This window comes from Carassius gibelio, chromosome B23 (assembly GCF_023724105.1).
Source record: "Carassius gibelio isolate Cgi1373 ecotype wild population from Czech Republic chromosome B23, carGib1.2-hapl.c, whole genome shotgun sequence".
Lineage (NCBI taxonomy): Eukaryota > Metazoa > Chordata > Actinopteri > Cypriniformes > Cyprinidae > Carassius > Carassius gibelio.
In genome coordinates this window covers 27272462-27293720 of record NC_068418.1, presented here as the reverse complement: position 1 = coordinate 27293720, position 21259 = coordinate 27272462, and the positions used below count along the sequence as shown (strand labels likewise).

Below are 21259 nucleotides of genomic sequence, written 5' to 3'. Positions count from 1 at the left end.
TGCAGCGCCTGGCAGGGAGTTCGATACTAAGGATGATTTATTTGTCTACGAGGGTAGACGCTGTGAGGCTTACTTGGATAATTGTTTAGCACATCCAATGAGCTGCTTCCGATAATGAGTCCGAAAAAATCTTGGTGCAGTCATAGTATCCGAAATTAAGCGTGCAAAAATAAATTAGGATTTCCTGTGCCAGTGTACCCCAAATGGGTGCCATGTATCGGCGATGTGGTCATTGTCAGCACGTGAGATCGATGGTACATATCGACGATGTAATCGTGCATGGGTGGAGTAAGAGAAAGATTCTTTATACTGTCTGAGCTTACTATTTACCATTTTGACCATGCAGGTGCACGAAAAGAGCCTATGGAATCGCCCGTAATCAAAAAAAATATATATACTTTCGGAAGTACTGATACACTGGTATTAAGTATAAATACTATATTTAAATACTGCTAGTTCATGTAGTCGGCACTACGATCATCTCGCTTGTCCAATGATTTTTTTTTTTTTTTTTTTTTTTTTTTTAAACCTACGGGCTCACATCGTCCTTTGAGGGCACGGGCGAGCGGGAAATGCAGTGCTGAGATGGGATAACGGAGCGGTTTGATTAATTAAGGTAGGCCGAATTAAGGTAGGCCGCCTAATGATTATTATAAAAAACGTTGGTTGGAGAATGGGCCTAATATCGTCTTGGCTATTGTCGATACATGATGATATCACCGCAACCTCAGATGCATGGCATGCCTTTAGGCGGAGGTGATGTGTGGTATTTTTTTTTTTTTTAATATATTTAAGTGTAGGAAAGGCTCCTGCGGGAGCAGACGCTGCAACAGCAGTGGGGAGAACAGGAAAGGCTCCTGCGGGAGCAGACACTGCTACGGCAGTGTGGAAGTACAGGAAAGGCTCCTGCGGGAGCAGACACTGCGCGGCAGTGAGGAGGTGTAGGAAGGCTCCTGCTGGAGCAGACACTGCACAGCAGGGAGAAGGTGTAGGAAGGGCTCCTGCGGGAGCAGACACTGCTGCGGCAGTGGGGAGAACGGGAAAGGCTCCTGCGGGAGCAGACACTGCTGCGGCAGTGGGGAGATACGGGAAAGGCTCCTGCGGGAGCAGACACTGCTGCGGCAGTGGGGAGATACGGAAAAGGCTCCTGCGGGAGCAGACACTGCAGCGGCAGTGGGGAGATACGGGAAAGGCTCCTACGGGAGCAGACACTGCAGCGGCGGTGGGGAGATACAGGAAAGGCTCCTGCGGGAGCAGACACTCCAGCGGCGGTGGGGAGGTACAAGAAAGGCTCCTGCAGGAGCAGACACTGCAGCGGCGGTGGGGAGGTACAGGAAAGGCCCCTGCGGGAGCAGACACTGCTGCGGCAGTGAGGAGGTACATGAAAGGCTACTTGCTTCGGCTGCTGTAGATGTTGGCTGTGGGAAGAGTAAAAAGTGTTAGTAATATTTGATGGGGCAAGCTAAAAATGGATGGGTAGCCTACTGTGTTACCAGCTTAGCAATTTGTTGCCTGATTTGACGATTCCTCGGGCCTTGTCCACCTTATTATGTTCCTGTTGGAAAAGCATCTTTCCTCTCATTTGGCCTCCGGGCTCTTTAGACGGAATCCCGAGTGGATACGTTTGGAACGCTGTTTTCACGTTGTATTATGGACTGTGGAAACAGAGGCTTTTGGAAACGATTGAGCATGTTTAGTCTTGTAAGGCGTTGTACCGAAAGACATGATTATAGCAGTAACGTTAACCCCTTACAAGATACCCCCCATTTTTGGCATGGAGGCAGAAATTATATACCCAAAATAAAGATGTTTCTGTTCATGATTCTTTCTGACTAGATCCATGATCAACATTTGTCCACGAGCTAACACTTTGACGTTTACCGTTCAGGAATAGGAATAGTTTTCCTGACATGATGGAAAATTAATCACTGGAATTATGTTTTATCGAAATATTGGTCAGATATAAAAGCCAAAGTCTTTGGACTTCAATTGATGCGCGGCTTATCCAGATCAAGTAAGAGAGTGATGTTTAACGTGCTGTGAAAACGAAACATAGACTGGGGCCGTTGGCGATGCTTGCAGCAAATGGGTTAACGGCAGTTATGTGCTATTTGCTTCCAAGTGGTTTCTAAAGAGACTTACTTTCCGGTTTTCCGTATTACGGTCCTTAAAAGGCGATGGTAATTTTACTCATGCTTGCTATCCTGCATCAAAACACGAGGGCAGATGCGTTTTAGATTAATTTTGAGTGATCACGCCAGTGAATGGTAAAATAGGTCCCTAAATGATTTGGTCCTACCAGAAGACTTGCATGCAAATGAAAATTTTTAAATTAAATTAAGCATTTAGCAGGCGCTTTTATCCAGAGACTTTTTTTTTTTTTATTTTATTTTTTTTATTTTTTTTTTTTTTTATTTTTTTTTTTTTTAACTTATGTCTGTATCATTTCGGCGAGGTTTAAACGTGCGCGGTAAGGCGAATGTAACAATAATAATAATAATAATAATAATGCATTTTATTTGTAGGAACAAACGCCAAAAGCAATACAATAATTCATTAAAGACAGACGGTCTTGAATAAATGTGACTTAATCAACAAAAATCGCCCAACATAGGTGCATGCAGAAGAAGTACATACCATAGCGTAGGGGCTTTATATGAAAAGGCTCTTTCCCCCATGGTCTTTAGCTCACATTATGGCTGGTGAAGTGAAGAGTTAGTAGAGCGAAGAGAGCGTGATGGAATATCAGGACTGATGAGTTCACAAAAATACTCAGGTGCAGTCCCATGAAGTGCCTAGTATGTTAAGATAAGAATTTTAAAATCAATTCTCATGTTTACGGGAAGCCCGTGTAATTGTGAAAGAACCGGTGTAATGTGTTCGCGAGGAGAAGTACAAGCGTGCGGCAGAATTTGTATACTGAAGCTTGCTCAACGATTTAGCTGGAAGGCCTGAGAACGAGGCATTACAATAATCTAACCTAATGCCTTTGGCTTCGTGGTTAAAAAGTGGCATCATCATCCGACGGAACGGTGGATCTGTAGTCCAAATCTATGCGGAATCCACACCCCGGATCAGCGGGTGGCGGTAATGCACCTTTACGTTGGTTTGCCAAAACCTCCGTAAAACACTACTAGAAGAAGACGGAACAAAACTTTAGCCGCAAAACTGCTTTTAGATGCAACACTTTGAATGCAAACTGCCGTAAAAATCCAATGAAGAAAAAGAAGAACCTGTTTTTTAGCGTCTTCGCCTGGAAATGTATTAGTCTGCGCGCCGCTAGAGGAAGCGGCCTCAAACTGCCACTCGGCCGGAACGCCGTGGTGAAAGGCTGAACCGTGGTTGGATTCTTTCTGCTGCAATCCAGCGCTCGACGAGAGCTCGGTCTCGGGCGGCGCGATCGTGTATCGAGCAGGCAAGCTCGGAGTTGCACGGTCTATTGGCCACGATGTGTGGCTTGGCGAGGATAGCAGCTGTCGCGATGACGCTTAATGCTGCTCAACGGCCGTGTTTGGCTGGGTAGAAATGATCTCGGGTACGGCAAAAGCAGCAGGTCTTATAAATCCCCTGTGTAGCACTCTTCGTTGGTACGAAAATTGGGTCTGTGATAAGGTGACTGACGAAGCGAACCAGCATGCTGATAAACCGTCAATGGATAGAGGTAAGTCAGCGATATTTATACTGTGGGATTGATTACTTGATTGTGGTCCACCTGTGATGATTAGGCTAAGTATCTGACGCGCTCCTCCCGAATCTTCATAGATAATTACATTTAAACACACCTGAACCAGCTAATCAAGGTTCTTATAATAAAAGTAAAGGTAAGTGATAGGACGTTTTATTTTTGGATAAACATTTTATTAATAAATACAATCTCTCTTAAAATACCTTATTGGATTATGATAATCAAAACAGTTTGGTTTGATCTAGCACAGAACTAAAACTTTAATGAAATATTTCCCCCAATTATAAAATGATTTTATCATTAGCTAGATCCACACTGGAGAGCAGCTTTATAACAGGAAATCAAGTTATAATTCTAGTGACACTGACTCTGTATTTTCATGTTTAATATTGAAAAGCTATCTATTGCATAAAGGACTGTTATATAAATAAACGTGACTGGACTTTTCTTTACTGTTGTGCCTGGAGAACCTCAGAGTTCCTGCAAACATCCACATCGCTGTAATCAAATGTGTTCTTAAGATCTGCTTTTACATCGCAGTCAGTTTTTGTTGTGTTTATGCAGTTATTGAGAGGAAGGCGTGCACTATATATTTACATATTCATCCAAGGTTCGGATCGGCTCGGTTTGCTCAAACTGAAGTGCTATCTTCTTCTTTTGAATAGAATCAGGAGAGTGTATTACAATCTTGCGCTACAGCGCCACACTGGTCAAACTGCATTATTGCAGGCTTTCGCATTAGGCAGATACGAGATCAAACCACTAACATTACTCAAAAACATTTACCGCCAATTTTTTTTATCGTCGACGTTGTCGATAATTTCCACTAATTGTTTCAGCCCTAGTGTATATATATATATATATATATATATATATATATATATATATATATACTAAAGTAAATACATTACAAAGAGTAGTGCGCTTTCACATCTCCCAAACGCTCAAAATCATCTATTAACATTGCAATAAACCGATTACACAATACTAGACTGCAAAACAAAAGCACCCCAAAACAGAAACTCTAAGAGAAATTAAAGATTTCGACTTAACACAAGAAAAACTTTAGATTTTCTTACCTGACTGGTACCTCTTGCTCTCCTCTGCGCCGTCATCAAATGCGTTGGAAATCCTCACTTCCGGTTCTTCTTCTTCTTCTTTTAGAGTTTAACTGGCGGTTGGCAGACCAACTTAAGGTGCATTTACCGCCATCTACCAGACAGGAGTGTGGTCGTCGAGAATAGTCAGAGGGAATTATTCACCTATGCGCATACTTATTATATAAATATGTACATATTAAATACGGTAGAACAACCCCGTATTTTTGAGAAACCTCATAACTTGATTTTTAACAGTTTTAGATACATCTCCTAATAAATTAACTAAAGTAAGCGCTTTCTCTCCTTTATATAGGACTGATGTTAAACAACTACGCTCTTCCGTATAATTATTACACTCTATTAGGACATGTTCAACTGTTTCTGGCTGACCGCAATAATCACAACCTCCTGTCTGATGTTTCTCTTTACGGAGTAAAGATCTATTGAGACCTGAATGGCCAATTCTTAAACGTGTCAGCACTGCCTCTTCTCTCCTACTTCCATCCCTAGATCTTCCCCCTCACACATTTCTTTGCACACAGTAAAGATGTCTGCCAGTGTCATTATTATCCCACTGCTCTTGCCACATCCCAATCACTTTTTCCTGAATAATAGATTTCCCTTCAGCTTTGCATAGAGAGACATTGATGTTAACCTCATCCAATTTCATGGCCTGTTTAGCTAGAATATCCACCTGTTCATTTCCATCAATACCTTATTTAAAATAAAACAATTTAAGTTGATTAAGCACAATACAACTGTGTTTTGGTGGAAAACTAAATATATTTGTGTTGTTTTAACAAAACATATCTGTGTAAAACGAACAATCCATTTTTTGAGTGTTTGTGAAATGAAATATTTGTAATATTAAATATAACTGTGTGCAAAAGTTTGATTTGAACTGTTTAACTATCTGTGCACTTATTCATCTGCACTATAAGAATTAAATACACAAAAGCACTGGCAGCTCCATTCATTTTAATATTTTATTCAACTATGTGCAAAAGTTTGATTTTACTTCTGAATTACTTCTGAATAATTTTGCTCACATTTCTATTTATATACACATTTTTTTTCTATCTGTGCACTTGTTCTTCTGAACTATATGAACACATAAAATAACTAATAAATGAATAAAAGTACTAGCAGCTCATTACCAGGACAGCTCTTGCTGTTATGTTTTTTCATCTGTGCACATTTTTATTATTTTTATATCAGCGCTCTCCTTTTTTTAAGCTGCCACTTGTTCCTCTTTCGGCCGGTTTTGATGTCCTGCAGTTTCAGTTTTCTCTGCAGCACCAGGTCAGCGTTGAGGAGCATCAGCTTCTTCAGGACGTCTCTGGAGGGTCTGATGCGTCTCTCCTTCATGACGTGATCGATGGCCTCCTCCACCATCATGTCATGACAGATCATCAGATACGCCAGAAACAGAGTCACCGAGTGCTCCACACCCTGCTTGCAGCAAATCAGCACCTTACCTGAGGAGAGAAACACAGTCAGACGGTCAAACACTTCATTTCTAGACTCTAGGACTCTAATAGATGAGAAATGCTGTGTGTGTTTCTCAGCTCACTTGCTCGCTTCTCCAGGGCCTTGTCAATGAATTTGGCAGCTGGTATGAAGCACTTGCTGATGTCAGAACAGTGTCTGTCTGCTGTAGGCAACCCGTAATAATTGATGTGCAAGCCTCTGTAATATCTGGACCCTGTATTGACCGTTCCTACCATGTCTTCATCATTCATCAAACGTCCTAAGTAGTATTTAAGATGCTTCTTTGGTGCTGCAGCGTTGAGGATGTGAGTGATGCACATCTCCTGCAGAGCATCTCGGTCGGTGGCCATCTCTCTGCACAAGAACACAACGGCCTGGGTTAGTCTTTCTTACAGAGGACGTACCAAGCAGAATAAATGACAGAACAATAAGAGAAATAGAGTTGTGTTGTAGACTCACTCATCTCCGATGAAGACCCTGGGCCAGACGTTAGTCACGTGTCTTTGTTTGAGAGGTGTGTATTTCTCCAAACGATCCTCCAGTTGGAACACGTTTAGAGGGACGTAGTTTTCCAACATTGAAAGCTCAGATGTCACTTTAGATTCCGGCTCAGGAACGCTTGCAGCTGGTGCACATGATTCCTGTGGAGGAGCCAGATCCCAATCATCTTCAGGAGGATCATCCGGATTCTCTCCAGGTTCTGGATCAGGAACGTTCAGCTCCAGATCTGGCCGCGCTGAGACTCCAACATGCTTCGGCCTGTCGTTCTGGAGGAAAGTGCTGATATTCTTTATGTTCCTCACTGTAGCATATTCCGTTCTCTTGGTCATGACGAACCTTTCTGATAAAAGAAGAAAACCCAACAATGCGGCATTAGAACCATCTCAAACCAGATTAAACATGAATAATTAGTTCAGATTGTAAGATGACATTTCTATTTGCATCTCTTCACCTTCCGGGCTGACGCATGATTCCTCTGGATCAACCGGATCCAGTTTAGGTTCTGGAGGAGCAACCAGATCAGTTTCAGTGAAACACGATTGCTCAGAATCGACCAGATATGTTTCAGATTCTGGCTCATGAGCACTTGGATCTGGGACATATGATCCATCTGGACCAATCAGATCCACTTCAGCTTCCCCAACAGGGTTCGGCATTTTTCCCTGGAAAGCTGCACAAAATCCCTGGAAGACTGCACTAATGTTCTTGGTCATCTGCCCAGTGGTGAGTTCTGGAGAAAGAAGAGATACTACATAAGTAGAGCGTAATGACAAACTTGACCAAAGCCTTGTCTGAAAGTTTTAAAGAACTTTTAAAAACTTGAAGTTGGAAGGTTTTACTCAGAAAATATTACTTCTAAGAAACCAAACATTTCAAACCCAATTAGACCTTTAAAAACCTTTAGACCTTTAAAAACCACTTCCAAATCCTCTGCTACCTGTTTTCTAATTGGTTTTAGATAGATAGATAGATAGATAGATAGATAGATAGATAGATAGATAGATAGATAGATGGATAGATAGATAACAAACTTATTCACATCTGAAATTCACAATCACAAAATTAAATCAATGCAAAAGTTTTCACCCCCTAATGGAAATCTATCAGTATTTTGAAGTCGACTAAAGGAATTCTGTAAGTCGGATCAGTTAGAAAAGATATAGCATCATAATTCAGATCAGCCTGAAGGTTTCTGCCAAATTTGGAGGATGCAGCTTGAAATCTCAAGGAGGTGTTACTCTTGGAAATAAGGGTTTCAGGGGACGTGGAAGAGTAACTCATTGAAATAGTAAAACAGTATTACGTCTTTGTCTTCCAACATCATAAAACAGTGTCAGAAACATGAATAAAGATGAAGAAGACACCTGTTGAGCGGTTCTCCTCATCATCCAGGGCTTGTTCTCCTGAAGCTCCTGCTGGGACTGGATCGCTCTCATCTTCAGACACCGGCTCAGGGCTCTTCAGCTCCGAGATGCTGTTCCTGTTCATCTCCAGCTGCAGATCTTTGAGCTCACACACCGACATGTGCTCATTCTCGTCAGTCTCCAGCTGTACGTGCATCTCTCCTGGACTGCAGGAACTGACGGAGATGTGGTCATCCGTCATGACCTGCAGCTTCACATCTATCTCTTGATTACCGCTGAAGCCGAGAAGGTCGTAGATGGCATCGGTGATCTCCAGCTCCAGCTGCACATCTTTACCATCTAATACAAAGCAACTGTCTCCGGTGTAGAAGACACCGTTGAGATAAACCTCCAGACGCACCTCTCTCGCCACTATAGACACTGTGTCTGGAGTTATCATACTGACAGATCTGTTCTTAATGCACAGTTATCAAACTGTCTGTATCCAATAATCTCAGTTTAAACTCGATCTGATACACTCTGTACAATCTCAGCAGATCTCGATCTATACAGACTGTAAAACAAAGACTTTCACTCAGACTCGAGTCTCTGCTTCGAATATCACTCAACTACAAAGATTCTGCGAGGCCTTTTATACGGAGTCTGACGTCATAAAGCGGTGGCGCGTGACGCTGTCGTTCCAAAGTTGCCATGGAAACGGAATGTTTTCCCAACAACAGTTTGTTTTCTCTGATTCGCTAATTATCTAAGAAATATACATTATTCATCACCTTTGTAAAAGCAGTTTTTAAACTATAACTGCGTTTATTTCGGCATTTTGCTAAGATTGTTCTCCAACGCGAAATAAATAATAATAATAAATCTCATTTACCAGGTTTGAGAATGCAGCTTTTCAGTCTGAATGCGATGATTCACGAACAAATGACTCGTTTGAACCGCTTCTCTTGATGATTCATCTCTCATGCTGCGTTCACACCAAATGCGAATAGAGCGTCAAATTCGCGTCTGCCGCGTCTAGTTTCCCGCCAGTGATGCGCGGGTCAATGTATTAATAACCCGCACCCCACCGTTTTCAACTAACCCCCGCAACTCGGACCGCAAAAAAAGAAAATATTGTCCCTAACCCGCTTTCTTACCCACATTTTTACATATTACATACTTTGTGCATCAAAACGCGCGTCATCGACGTGTGATCTGCAGTAAAAACGCGCGTTCTTAGCGTGCGCTTTGGAGTCAGACAAAATCGTGCCATAAGGTTAAGAGAGTGGTTAAAGAATAGGTTAAAAACTAACATTCAGGCTAACATTTTTACCTAACATAACATATAATATATAAAGTATATTAGCCTATATATTATTATGTTAAAGTATAATATTATACACTATAATATATTATAATATTGTATCATATTATAGTTAATATATCCATGTTGTCTGTCTGGAGCGCAGCATTAGGTTAAAGTCAATAAACGATCGTGTGCTACAATGAAGAGTCATGCGGACATTTCAGCACTTGATAAACGGACAGCGACTCATAAGCAGCACTTAAAGGACAGCTACGTGCAACTGTGTTAAGTGTATTTTTGGGAAAAGCACATGAAACAATAACAAACCATCGTGAAATAACTCTAGAAAACGTTCTTGAGCATAAGATCAATCGTTATTGGGAAACCAGGCCGTGATTAATCGATTACATTCATTGAAATAAAGAAATAAATAAAACACCTGATGCTGTCGGGAGCTGACCAATTTTGTGAAATTCGCCTCGAAAAGAGTAAGAGCACAATGAAGTTGTGATTGTAAGATGCAGTCTGTAAGACGCCCACAGGAGCGTGACTTGACGCGCGACGCTGCAGAAAATGCAGAATTTAATAATATGAGCTTCTCTCAAGAGATGTTTTCACACATTTCTTCTATTAAAGATGATTGCTGCGTATATGGGTGTTTCCATTTGACTGAAAAAATATTTTATCCTTGTTTTGTCCATTAACTGATCGTCTTGTCCCCGTAATATTTGTATATTATTATTATTATTATTATTATTGTTTATATTTTTATACTACATTCGTTTATATTCATCTTTTCCTTTCATTTCGATCTCTTTAAATAATAGCCTACTGTAAATGGTCGACATGCAAATCAAGCTTTGATTATGCTGACTGGAATTTTTGTTGGAATGCATTTTAAATGTAACATATTTCATTTTATTTTGGTTAATTAATAGACCATAATTGTAAATACTATAGTGTTTCGTTGAGGAATTAATAATTGACGTTGTTTTGGTGATTGTTATGGACTGTATAATTTGACTGGTCTTTGGAAGGTTGTGACCACACAGAGAATGCAGACGAGATGTTCCGTTTAGGTGTTTATTGAAATAAAGTTTCAAAGTATATGTGTGTGGTTCTGAAATAGAGATACAGACATAAATCAGTACAAATGTAAACTCTATATAAATAACAAAGAATTATTACATGCCTAAAAAGTATATAATAAAACAAACACAATCACAATTAAATTATAGTTTTGTTATGTATGACTTGAATACAGTGTTATAATAAATGATTATTACTAAGTAAATACAAACTTAGAAATGCAGTAGTACACGATATCTCTATTCAAAGATTACTTACTTTGCTGCACATTAATTACAACAATATACAACATGCCAAATTCAACTGAACATGTAATAATTATGGACTGCAGAGTTACTCCCTAAATTAAACAACGTTACACATCGTGTAAGAAAAGAAATTATTTAAATTAAGGCACATAAGGTTTGCAGAGCAACACTTCCAGTAATAAACATCATAATTGTCGCCTCCTCCTCTCGCCGTTTTTTTTTTAATTAGAACACAAAGGCACATATGAATACTTTTGGTCTCCGCCATTTCTCGGCAAGCGAATGAACTCTATAGCGCTTTCACTGGAAAATAACTTGAGATCTGGGATTCGGAGCGAGTTCGCAAAACATTTGATTCAGATCGGGACTCTGAAGCGCGTTTCGCGAATCATTTGAGATCAGGTCTTTCGAGCGGATTTGCAAAGCATTTGATTCTATCATGTAGGCTACTAGATCAAGTTTAATAAAGAGAAAAGAGGTTTAGAGACAGATATTTGTTAATAGTCTGTCAGTAATCCCACAGTCCATAGCATCAGTAACTGTATAATTTAGTAAGGGAAAAATAAAACAAAATAGGACGAGTTTCAATTTTTATTTTATTTTTGTAGCAATGGTCATCTTAACCTCTGTGCAGTGTTCAGGGTATTTCAGGACCCCAAATTAATTTTTCAGATCAGCACATCGGAGTCTGTTCGCGACTTGGTTGATTCAGATTTATCAACTGAGAAATAAAGTTGAACAGAAATGATCATGAACTCTTAAAGATGATGATGAAAAGAAAACGTAATATTGCATATAAAATTATATCTAAGTATGAACTAACTTGCGCAATACAGTAAATTTTCTTACTCTTCCCTAAACAAGTGAAAATGTTTGGCTCAGTTTACAGAAAAGTGTACGTTACACATCCTTTCATTATGATGCAACATTGTTTCCTCCTCAGATGAGTATTTAACATCTTTATTATTGTGGGGATTAGTGTGTAAGTGCTACACACACACTCTCTCTCTCACACACACACACACACACACACACACACAGGTCAGAGTTTGGGATCAGAATGATTTTTTATGTTTGTTTGTTTTTACAGGAGTTTCTTTTACTCATCAAAAATACAGGATTTTTTAAAAAATATATTATTATGAAGTAAAAAAAATATTTTTCTATTTTAATATACATTAAAATCTATTTTATTCTGTGATTTTCAGCATCATTACTCCATTACTGATTTATTATCAGAGTTGTGCTGCTGAACTGTGATACTTCTTTCAGGATTATTTGATGAATGAAATGTTAAAAAGAAGAGCATTTATTTAAAATAGAAGTCTTATCTAACAATAAACACTAGAGTTCAAAAGTTTATAACTCTTTTAGAATGTATCAAATTGATAAGAAGTGAATCAAAGATTAATATTGTAAGAAGAGATTTATATTTTGAATAAACGCTGTTCTTTAAAAAAAATTATACATTGAAGAATCCTGAAAAAGGTATCGCAGATTCCAAAATAATATTTGGCATCACAACTATTATTAATTCTAATCATAAATCATCATATTTTAATGATTTCTGAAGATCATGTGACACTGAAGACTGGAGGAATGATGCTGAAAATACAGCTGCACATCACAGAAATGAATGATATTTTAAAGGATATTAAAATAGAAACTATTATTTTAAATATTTTATTTTGATAAGTTTGAATTATTACTGATTTTTGACTGTAGCATCACTATCAATAGCCGCGTGTCGACAGCACTACTTGTATTGTCGAATATCTTTTTTTTTGTTTCAAACAGTTCATTGAACAATAATAAATGAAGTACCTGAAGCTGACAATGAAGTAAATGTATAATAATTAGCACAGATGATTAATTTAACGCTTTCCTTATTTAAGGACCAAACACAGCAGAACGGTAGGAAACTTCACTCCTCTTATTATTTCTCTTTTACTGTAGCGATTTATTTTTAGATACGTGATTGGAGTCTTTCATAGAGTTGTTTTATAAACGCAGTAACTTTGAAATCAGCTCTGAAAGTTCCTGTAAGTGTTTAAAAACTAGTTATGATTTAATAACGTGATGAATTAATTTGGTAAGAACGGTATTCTATGTTTTTTTACATAGAGGTTATTAATATAGGCTGAAATATAATGTTTTGTTTATAGTATAAAGGTGATCTTATGGTGCATTGCTCGTTAAAAGTTAGGCTGTTAATATAATATAGAGGAAGATCAAACTTATATTAAATATTAAATAAGTACTATATTAAAATGCATTTATTTTTTACATTCCTTAGTCAAAGTTCATAGCGGGACTTCGGAGCTTGTTCGGGACTCGGTTGATTCAGATCGGCACTTCGGAGTCTGTTCGCGACTCGGTTGATTCAGATCGGCACTTCGGAGTCTGTTCGCGACTCGGTTGATTCTGTTGATTCAGATCGGCACTTCGGAGTCTGTTCGCGATTCGGTTGATTCAGATCGGCACTTCGGAGTCTGTTCGCGACTCGGTTGATTCTGTTGATTCAGATCGGCACTTCGGAGTCTGTTCGCGACTCGGTTGATTCAGATCGGCACTTCGGAGCCTGTTCGCGACTCGGTTGATTCTGTTGATTCAGATTAATCAACTGAGAAATAAAGTTGAACAGAAATGATTATGAACTCTTAAAGATGATGATGAAAAGAAAAGGTAATATTGCATATAAAACTATATCCTCCTATATAAATTATATTCCTCCTCAGATGAGTATTTAACATGTTTATTATTGTGGGCCATTAGTGTGTAGGCAGTGGTGGACAGTAATGGAGTAGCTTTACTTCGTTACTGTACTTAAGTACATTTTTCAAGTATCTGTACTTTACTTGAGTCGTTTTATTTTGAGTAACTTCTACTTTTATTTGACTACATTCCAAAGCATAAAATCGTAGTTTTAACTTCAGTAAATTTCATAAAACATATCATTACTCCCTATAATATTTGAATTTTTTAATTTTTTAATTTTTTAATTCCCGCACTGACTCAAATGATTCGCGATCCAGCTTTGAATTCCCGCACTGACTCAAATGATTCGCGATCCCGCTTTGAATTCCCGCACTGACTCAAATGATTCGCGATCCAGCTTTGAACTCCCGCACTGACTCAAATGATTCGCGATCCCGCTTTGAATTCCCGCACTGACTCAAATGATTCGCGATCCCGCTTTGAATTCCCGAACTGACTCAAATGATTCGCGATCCCGCTTTGAATTCCCGAACTGACTCCAATGATTCGCGAATCCGCTTTGAACTCCCAAACTGACTCAAATGATTCGCGAACCCGCTACGAACTCCCGAACTGATTCAAATGATCAGATCTACACACAAGTGATGTGGTGTTTACAGAGATGTATAGTAACGAAGTAGAACTACTTCACTACTGTACTTAAGTACTAAAAGGCGGTATCTGTACTTTACTAGAGTATTATTTTTTTCTCCTACTTCCACTTTTACTTCAGTACATATTTTCGCTGAGTTTAATACTTTTACTCCGATAATTTTTTTATGTGCTGCATCGTTACTCGTTACAATTATAAAACTGTTACGAATCATTCCATTACAAACCACTGCCAGAACTGTAGATGGCAGGTTTGATGAAGCTGGCACATCATTGAGCGAATCAAGCGATTAAGAAGACTGCGCATGCTGACTGCTGTGAAGAGAGAGATGAACACCGAGCCGAGCCAGATAATGACTCGTTCACGAGTCAAGAACCGGTTGCATCGGTTCTCGGATGACCAGTAACGTTAGTTCTTTCTGACAGTTCGATTCAATAAACCTGTTGAAGAAAACAGTTCACCGATTCTTTTGCGCTCGACGCAATGGCGTCATTGGCGTTTACTGCACCTGGGCTCATGACATTAACACAGAATCAGTTCAGAATCAATCACCAAAAGAATCAGTTCAGTTCAGACGCTCTGTGTGTCGGTTTGCTTCACGCTGAATCACACATGCGCAGTATCATCAGCTCCTCGTTTCACGAATCGGACGCGTCTGACAGAAACGGTTCTTGACTCGTGAACGAGTCATTATCTGGCTCGGCTCGGTGTTCATCTTCAGTTCTCTCTTCACATCAGTTCAGTCAGTGTACTGTTTGAGTCGATGAATTACTCCGGGGTATTGGTTTGTTTTAACAGACACATTAAACAAGTTAACAGCTTAATTCATCTGTGGATTAATGCGTATTAGAAACGCGAACCGTTTAAAACGATTCAGTTCGATTTGGTGAACTGTTTCAAGAAGATCCGGTTACATTCGCTCGCGAACCGGATATCACAAACTGCTTTGTTTTTAACTGTCTTACAACAGACACGGAAGAGAAGACAATGCTGAATAAAGTCGTAGTTTTTGCTATTTTTGGACCAAAATGTATTTTCGATGCTTCAAAAAATTCTAAATGACCCTCTGATGTCTTACGGGTTTGAAACAACATGAGGGTAAGTTATTAATGACATTATTTTGCTAATTGGGCTAACTGACCCTAGTAACCGTTTTTTGTTTACAAGAAGTTACAGTCAAAGGAATTGTGATTGTCCTTTAGGTTAATCATTTGAAATAGTAAAAACAATATGTTCAAACTTTTGACTACTTTCTTTAATAGCTACATAACACAATACTTCTACTTTTACTTTCAGTACTTGAGTAGTACATTTTAAAATAGACTACTTGCAATACTTAAGTACAAAAAATGTTGAATACTTTAGTACTTCTACTTAAGTGTGGTGCTTAAAGAGCACTTCTACTTCTACTCAAGTCACTTTTTTGATAGAGCACTTGTAGTTTTACTCAAGTATGGGTCTCTACTCTAGTACTTTATACATCTCTGGGTGTTTAAATGTAAGTACTTCAAAGTTCTTCATTTTTTTTTTTTTTTACAGTACTTTGCTAGCAAGGCAATTAATAATTATTACTGTGTGTGTCTGTGTATGACTCAATTCTTAAATACTATTAACATTCTCACTCTATTTTAATAATCTAATTTGATGGTGCCAGAATTTACACATTCAGACAACTAGAAATAAAAAAATAAAAAAATTATATCACAAGATGTTGCAGGTTTTATGTGTGTGTGTGTGTGTGTGTGTATGAGGCGCCGTGTAGGATTTAAATCAAACTTCGCTTATCAATACATACATAAAACACGTGCATATACACCTATAAATTACTCGCATATACATGCATACTACTGAATGTTCAAAAATACATATATAAAATACACGTGAACACTAATATGAAATCGATACCAATACATATAATGTTAGCAATGTATGCATACACACTTGTGAATAACTTGCGTATACATATAAACTTGACACGTGCATACACCTACAGACACTCACATATACATATTAACTTGATCCGTGCATATACACCTATTAAACACTCGCACATACATATAAACTCGCTGCATACAAACACACCTGCACATACTCGCACATACATATAAACTTGATCCGTGCATATACACCTATTAAACACTCGCACATACATATAAACTCGCTGCATACAAACACAACTGCACATACTCGCACATACATATAAACTTGATCAGTGCACATACACCTATTAAACACTCGCACATACATATAAACTCGATGAGCGCATACACATCCATAAAACACTCGTGCATACAAAAACAATAACATTTACTAACGTATACAGTTCAGATGAGAAAAACATGTGTACATGTATATATGCGAGTGATTTCATATGTGGATGTGCGTGAATTTTCAGTATAAACGGAAGGCATTTCAGTGTAAACGGAAGGCGTTTAAGTGTGAACGGAAGTAACCAAATTTGCAATTATGGACAGGGATCTGTGTCATTCCTAATCGTTTGCTCAGTCATTCAAAAAAAAAAGTTTTTAATAACAAAACGAAATCGGAATATTATATGTATATATACACACACATGAACTGGAAGATTCTTGATCAAAAAAAATTTTTTCCCAAAACTGATACATTTAGTAGATAAAATGTACTCTATAGTTAAAAAAAGGTTGTAAAATGTCTTTATACACTTTGTTTTTGTCTTTAATCATATACTGAATTGTGGTGCACTTTGAGATGAATTGTCCACAGACCATGCTCTTTTTTTTTTTTTTTTTTACAATACCCTTTATTCACGAAACATGTTTTATTAGGACGTGCTTGATTTGATTACCTTTGATTATCTTGATTTCAAAATTGTGGATTTCAGGAACAGAATGTAGTAAAACTTTAAAACTGGTTAATAATACAAAATTTGTATCAAACAAGGTTATTTATTTTTTTTTTTTGCATATGATGTTTAACTATTACACTGATAAAGTACACATCCACCATCCCCTGCATCAGATAATAAAAAACTTAATTCTGAGAAGGTTGGGTTTACCCATGTCTTCATGTATGTGTGCAGTAGTGGCTCATATATAACTTGAGAATGAGTCTCCCCCATTAGAAGAGCTTCTGCAAACTAGGAACAAAATAACAGGCAGAAGTGCAAGTATCAAACTCTGCTGATTTGTAACATATACATTAATTACAAACAAACATTCTCCACATGAACTGTAGGCTCTCATGCACTTCCATGTGAAACCTTTTTTAAGGAGAAAAAAAAAGTTAAATAGTTGTTACTGCATATGAGTCTTTATATATAGTCCTTTATTCTCAATGACACCAAATATCTCAGACACTGAACATTTCATAACACCGGCGAGTTCAAGGACCATAATATCACACTCGTCAGCAGTAAGTTAATTGGCAGTTTCGATCTAGAAAAAGGTGAGAATTTCACAATTTCACTTCTATGCAATCTTCACGAAATAGTCCCAGTTCCACTTGAGCTTAGCCATTTTCAGAAATAAAACCCTTTCGCACATGAGTTTAAAATATTCTAGCTGAGCCCCAGCGTGAGTTTCTTTAGGCGACCGTTATTTTAGAATGTACCGCCTTAATGTTTCCATGGCGACGCGTCATGCTTGTCATGTGACAACACAGCCACGATAGATCTGTATGACACATGGATCGCTTTTATTTTATTTGTTTTGTTCAAAATATTTGCAAACATACTCACTATATTATGAAGTTATGATATTCCGATTCTGTGCAAATAGCTTAAACACTTAATTCTGAAAATGGCTAAGTTCACTAGTGGGACTTAGTTGGGAACAAATTTTATATTTTTTAACTAGAGGCAAAACTGTCTCTCTCTCTCTCTCCCTCTGTGTATGTGTGTGTGTAACGTTAACTTGCATAGCGTTTGGAAGTTATTTCGTGAAGATTGCATAGAAATGAAATTCTCATCTTTTTCTAGATCGAAACTGCCAGTTACTTTACCACTGACAAGTGTGATATCACGGTCCGTGAACTTCGCGGGCGGATGATCGCATCGTTTGCGGTGTTATTGATGCTTTGTATGCCACCAGGGCTCGAAGGCCGAAACAAAGTGCGCGATTCAGATTGTGTTTCTGACTGCAGACAGAGACTGCAGGTGAGCAGGCAACACAAACTGATGGTAATTGATCTTATAATAGTGGGCGAAAAAAGAACATTCCGCAAAATGCTTCAGGTGTAGCACAATCCCGGTCCATGATTGCAAATGCGGTATTTAGACAGGTTACTTCCGTACACGCTTAAACGACTTCCTTTTAAACTGAAACGCCTTCCGTTTACACTGAAATGCCTTCCGTTTATACTGAAAATTCACGCACATCCACATATGAAATCACTCGCATATATACATGTACACATGTTTTTCTCATCTGAACTGTATACGTTAGTAAATGTTATTGTTTTTGTATGCACGAGTGTTTTATGGATGTGTATGCGCTCATCGAGTTTATATGTATGTGCAAGTGTTTAATAGGTGTATGTGCACTGATCAAGTTTATATGTATGTGCGAGTATGTGCAGTTGTGTTTGTATGCAGCGAGTTTATATGTATGTGCGAGTGTTTAATAGGTGTATATGCACGGATCAAGTTTATATGTATGTGCGAGTATGTGCAGGTGTGTTTGTATGCAGCGAGTTTATATGTATGTGCGAGTGTTTAATAGGTGTATATGCATGGATCAAGTTAATATGTATATGTGAGTGTCTGTAGGTGTATGCACGTGTCAAGTTTATATGTATACGCAAGTTATTCACAAGTGTGTATGCATACATTGCTAACATTATATGTATTGGTATCGATTTCATATTAGTGTTCACGTGTATTTTATATATGTATTTTTGAACATTCAGTAGTATGCATGTATATGCGAGTAATTTATAGGTGTATATGCACGTGTTTTATGTATGTATTGATAAGCGAAGTTTGATTTAAATCCTACACGGCGCCTCATATGTGTGTGTGTGTGTATATAGTATGTAACATTTTGTGATTCATGACACTGAGTAAGAAATGTCAATGCAGGGGGAAAACATAAATGTACCTACAATTATAGAACGACCCTTTTGTCTTTGGTGCAAACAGTGTACTGTGACGTGAAATTTACAAATAGTATGAATAACTCTATATATATTTAACATTTTTATAGGTGCATTAGATGAGGCTCTGCAGTACATCGAAGAGCTGGAGGCAAGGTTGCAGAAAATGCCACTAGGAAAACAAACAGTACTGAACAGATTTTGTGTTTCTGATCAAACTCTCAGATACTACATAAAGTGTCCCTCACAGGAAGTTTTCCAGGTGTTCTGGGAGTCTATATTTCCATCTGTTAGAAATCTGGTGTACTGGACCAAGACACAGAGGATGGGTCAGGAAGAATCCCCAAACCTAACCCTGCACCGAAAACTGTTCATCTACTGCTGTCGGGCAGCTGCTGGACTGAGGGAACGAGTTATTGCAGACATTTTTGGAGTAAGTGTGGCTACGGTGAGTAGGACCATTATCACCTGGGATAATTACCTGTTCTTTGTGTTGGGTTCAGTACCATTTGGATGCTCCTCCATGCCAGAGAATTAGCGTTTGTTCAGTCCAGACCTGCGAGTCGTCCTGGACTGCACAGAAATCCGCTGTGAAAGCCCTCCATCGCTGAGATCTTCTCCAGTTACAAGAGCACCACCACATTCAAAGCTCTGGTTGGGGTAGCTCCGTGTGGTGCAGTCACTTATCTCTCAGCTTTATACAGGTTCAATCTCGGACAAAGAAATCTGGGATTTTGGACCTGCTTGAGTCTGGAGATGTGGTCCTGGCAGACAAGGGGTTCACGATTGAAGACATGTCTCCAGTGTTGGTGCTAGACGGATCATTCACGAGTTCACCCTTACATCTAATCTGAAGGCAAATAGTAGGCATATTTTGGCGTGCTGTCCTGGGGGAGGGGTCCGGGCCCGGAGCATAGCCCGAACCCAAATAACTCCCCCTATCCCAATTTGGGATAAATAGATTAGAAGTGAGGAGTTGGGGTGGAGGAGGGTTGCCGAAAAACTGTCGTGGGACAGGAGGTAGGAAGACTGGATATATATACGCGTGCGTGCTATAAGATGATTAGCTAAACGAGATGCACCTGTACCAAATTGGATGATTATCTGATCGTGCTTCTCCCGAACTTTGTTAATAAAACCACATTTCACGAGTTCACCCTTACATCTAATCTGAAGGCAAATAGTAGGCATATTTTGGCGTGCTGTCCTGGGGGAGGGGTCCGGGCCCGGAGCATAGCCCGAACCCAAATAACTCCCCAAAAGAAGCTTAAAGCCATAGGACAGCAGCCAGAGAGATAAAATTTAGTTGCCCCCCAAAATATGCGTGTTGGGAAGAAAATGCAGAGCGACCTGGAGAGCCCGTGCAGTGTTCGACGAGAGCTGCGGCTCGCAACGTCTTACCAGCGAGCCCTCCATGCCGCTTATGGGAGGAGCACAATGCCAGATATCAAGAAATGAGGGACTCTTGCTGCCTCCGAAGGGAGCTGCGGCTCTGCTGCACCGGAAGGGAGAGTCCCTCTTGCGGCTGAGTACGAGGCGCGGTTTGTTGCATCTGATGGAGGGCTCTCACTGCGACTGAAGGGAGCCAGCGACTGTATCCCATCGGGAGGGAGATCCCTGGCCGCCATAGAGTATGCAACATAACTCGGACGGGGGGTTCACACTGCGACCGAAGGGAGCCGTGGGTCTGCTGCACCAGAAGGGAGAGCCCCGTCAGATGCTAAATAGGCAATGAGATTCGAGCCGCGGTTTGGCGCGTCGGATGAAGGGCTCCTAATGCAACCGAAGGGAGCCAGCGGCTGTACCCCATCGGGAGGGAGATCCCTAGCCATCGTGGAGCATGCAACATAACTCAGATGGGGGGTTCACACTGCGACCGAAGGGAGCTGTGGGTCTGCTGCACCGGAAGAGGAGCCCTAGTCCGATGCTGAGAAGGCAAAGAGACGCGACTGTTGGAGGGACTCCCGCTGCATCCGAAGGGAGCTGCGGCTCTGCTGCACCGGAAGGGGGAGTACCCCATTGCGGGTTTATGGAGGCACGGTTTTTTGCCTCTGAG

General features: G+C 39.5%; 1 protein-coding gene across 1 annotated transcript; it reads right to left on the bottom strand.

Moving 5' to 3' along the window:
• Positions 1-6731: 6731 nt before the first annotated feature.
• On the bottom strand, positions 6732-9482 carry LOC128011699 (uncharacterized). The gene is made up of 3 exons (XM_052594378.1): positions 8142-9482; positions 7229-7507; positions 6732-7117 (listed from the first exon to the last, which is right to left on the bottom strand). Exons 1-3 carry the CDS (start codon positions 8578-8580, stop codon positions 6732-6734), a joined length of 1104 nt encoding a protein of 367 aa, XP_052450338.1. The 5' UTR covers positions 8581-9482.
• Positions 9483-21259: the final 11777 nt, after the last annotated feature.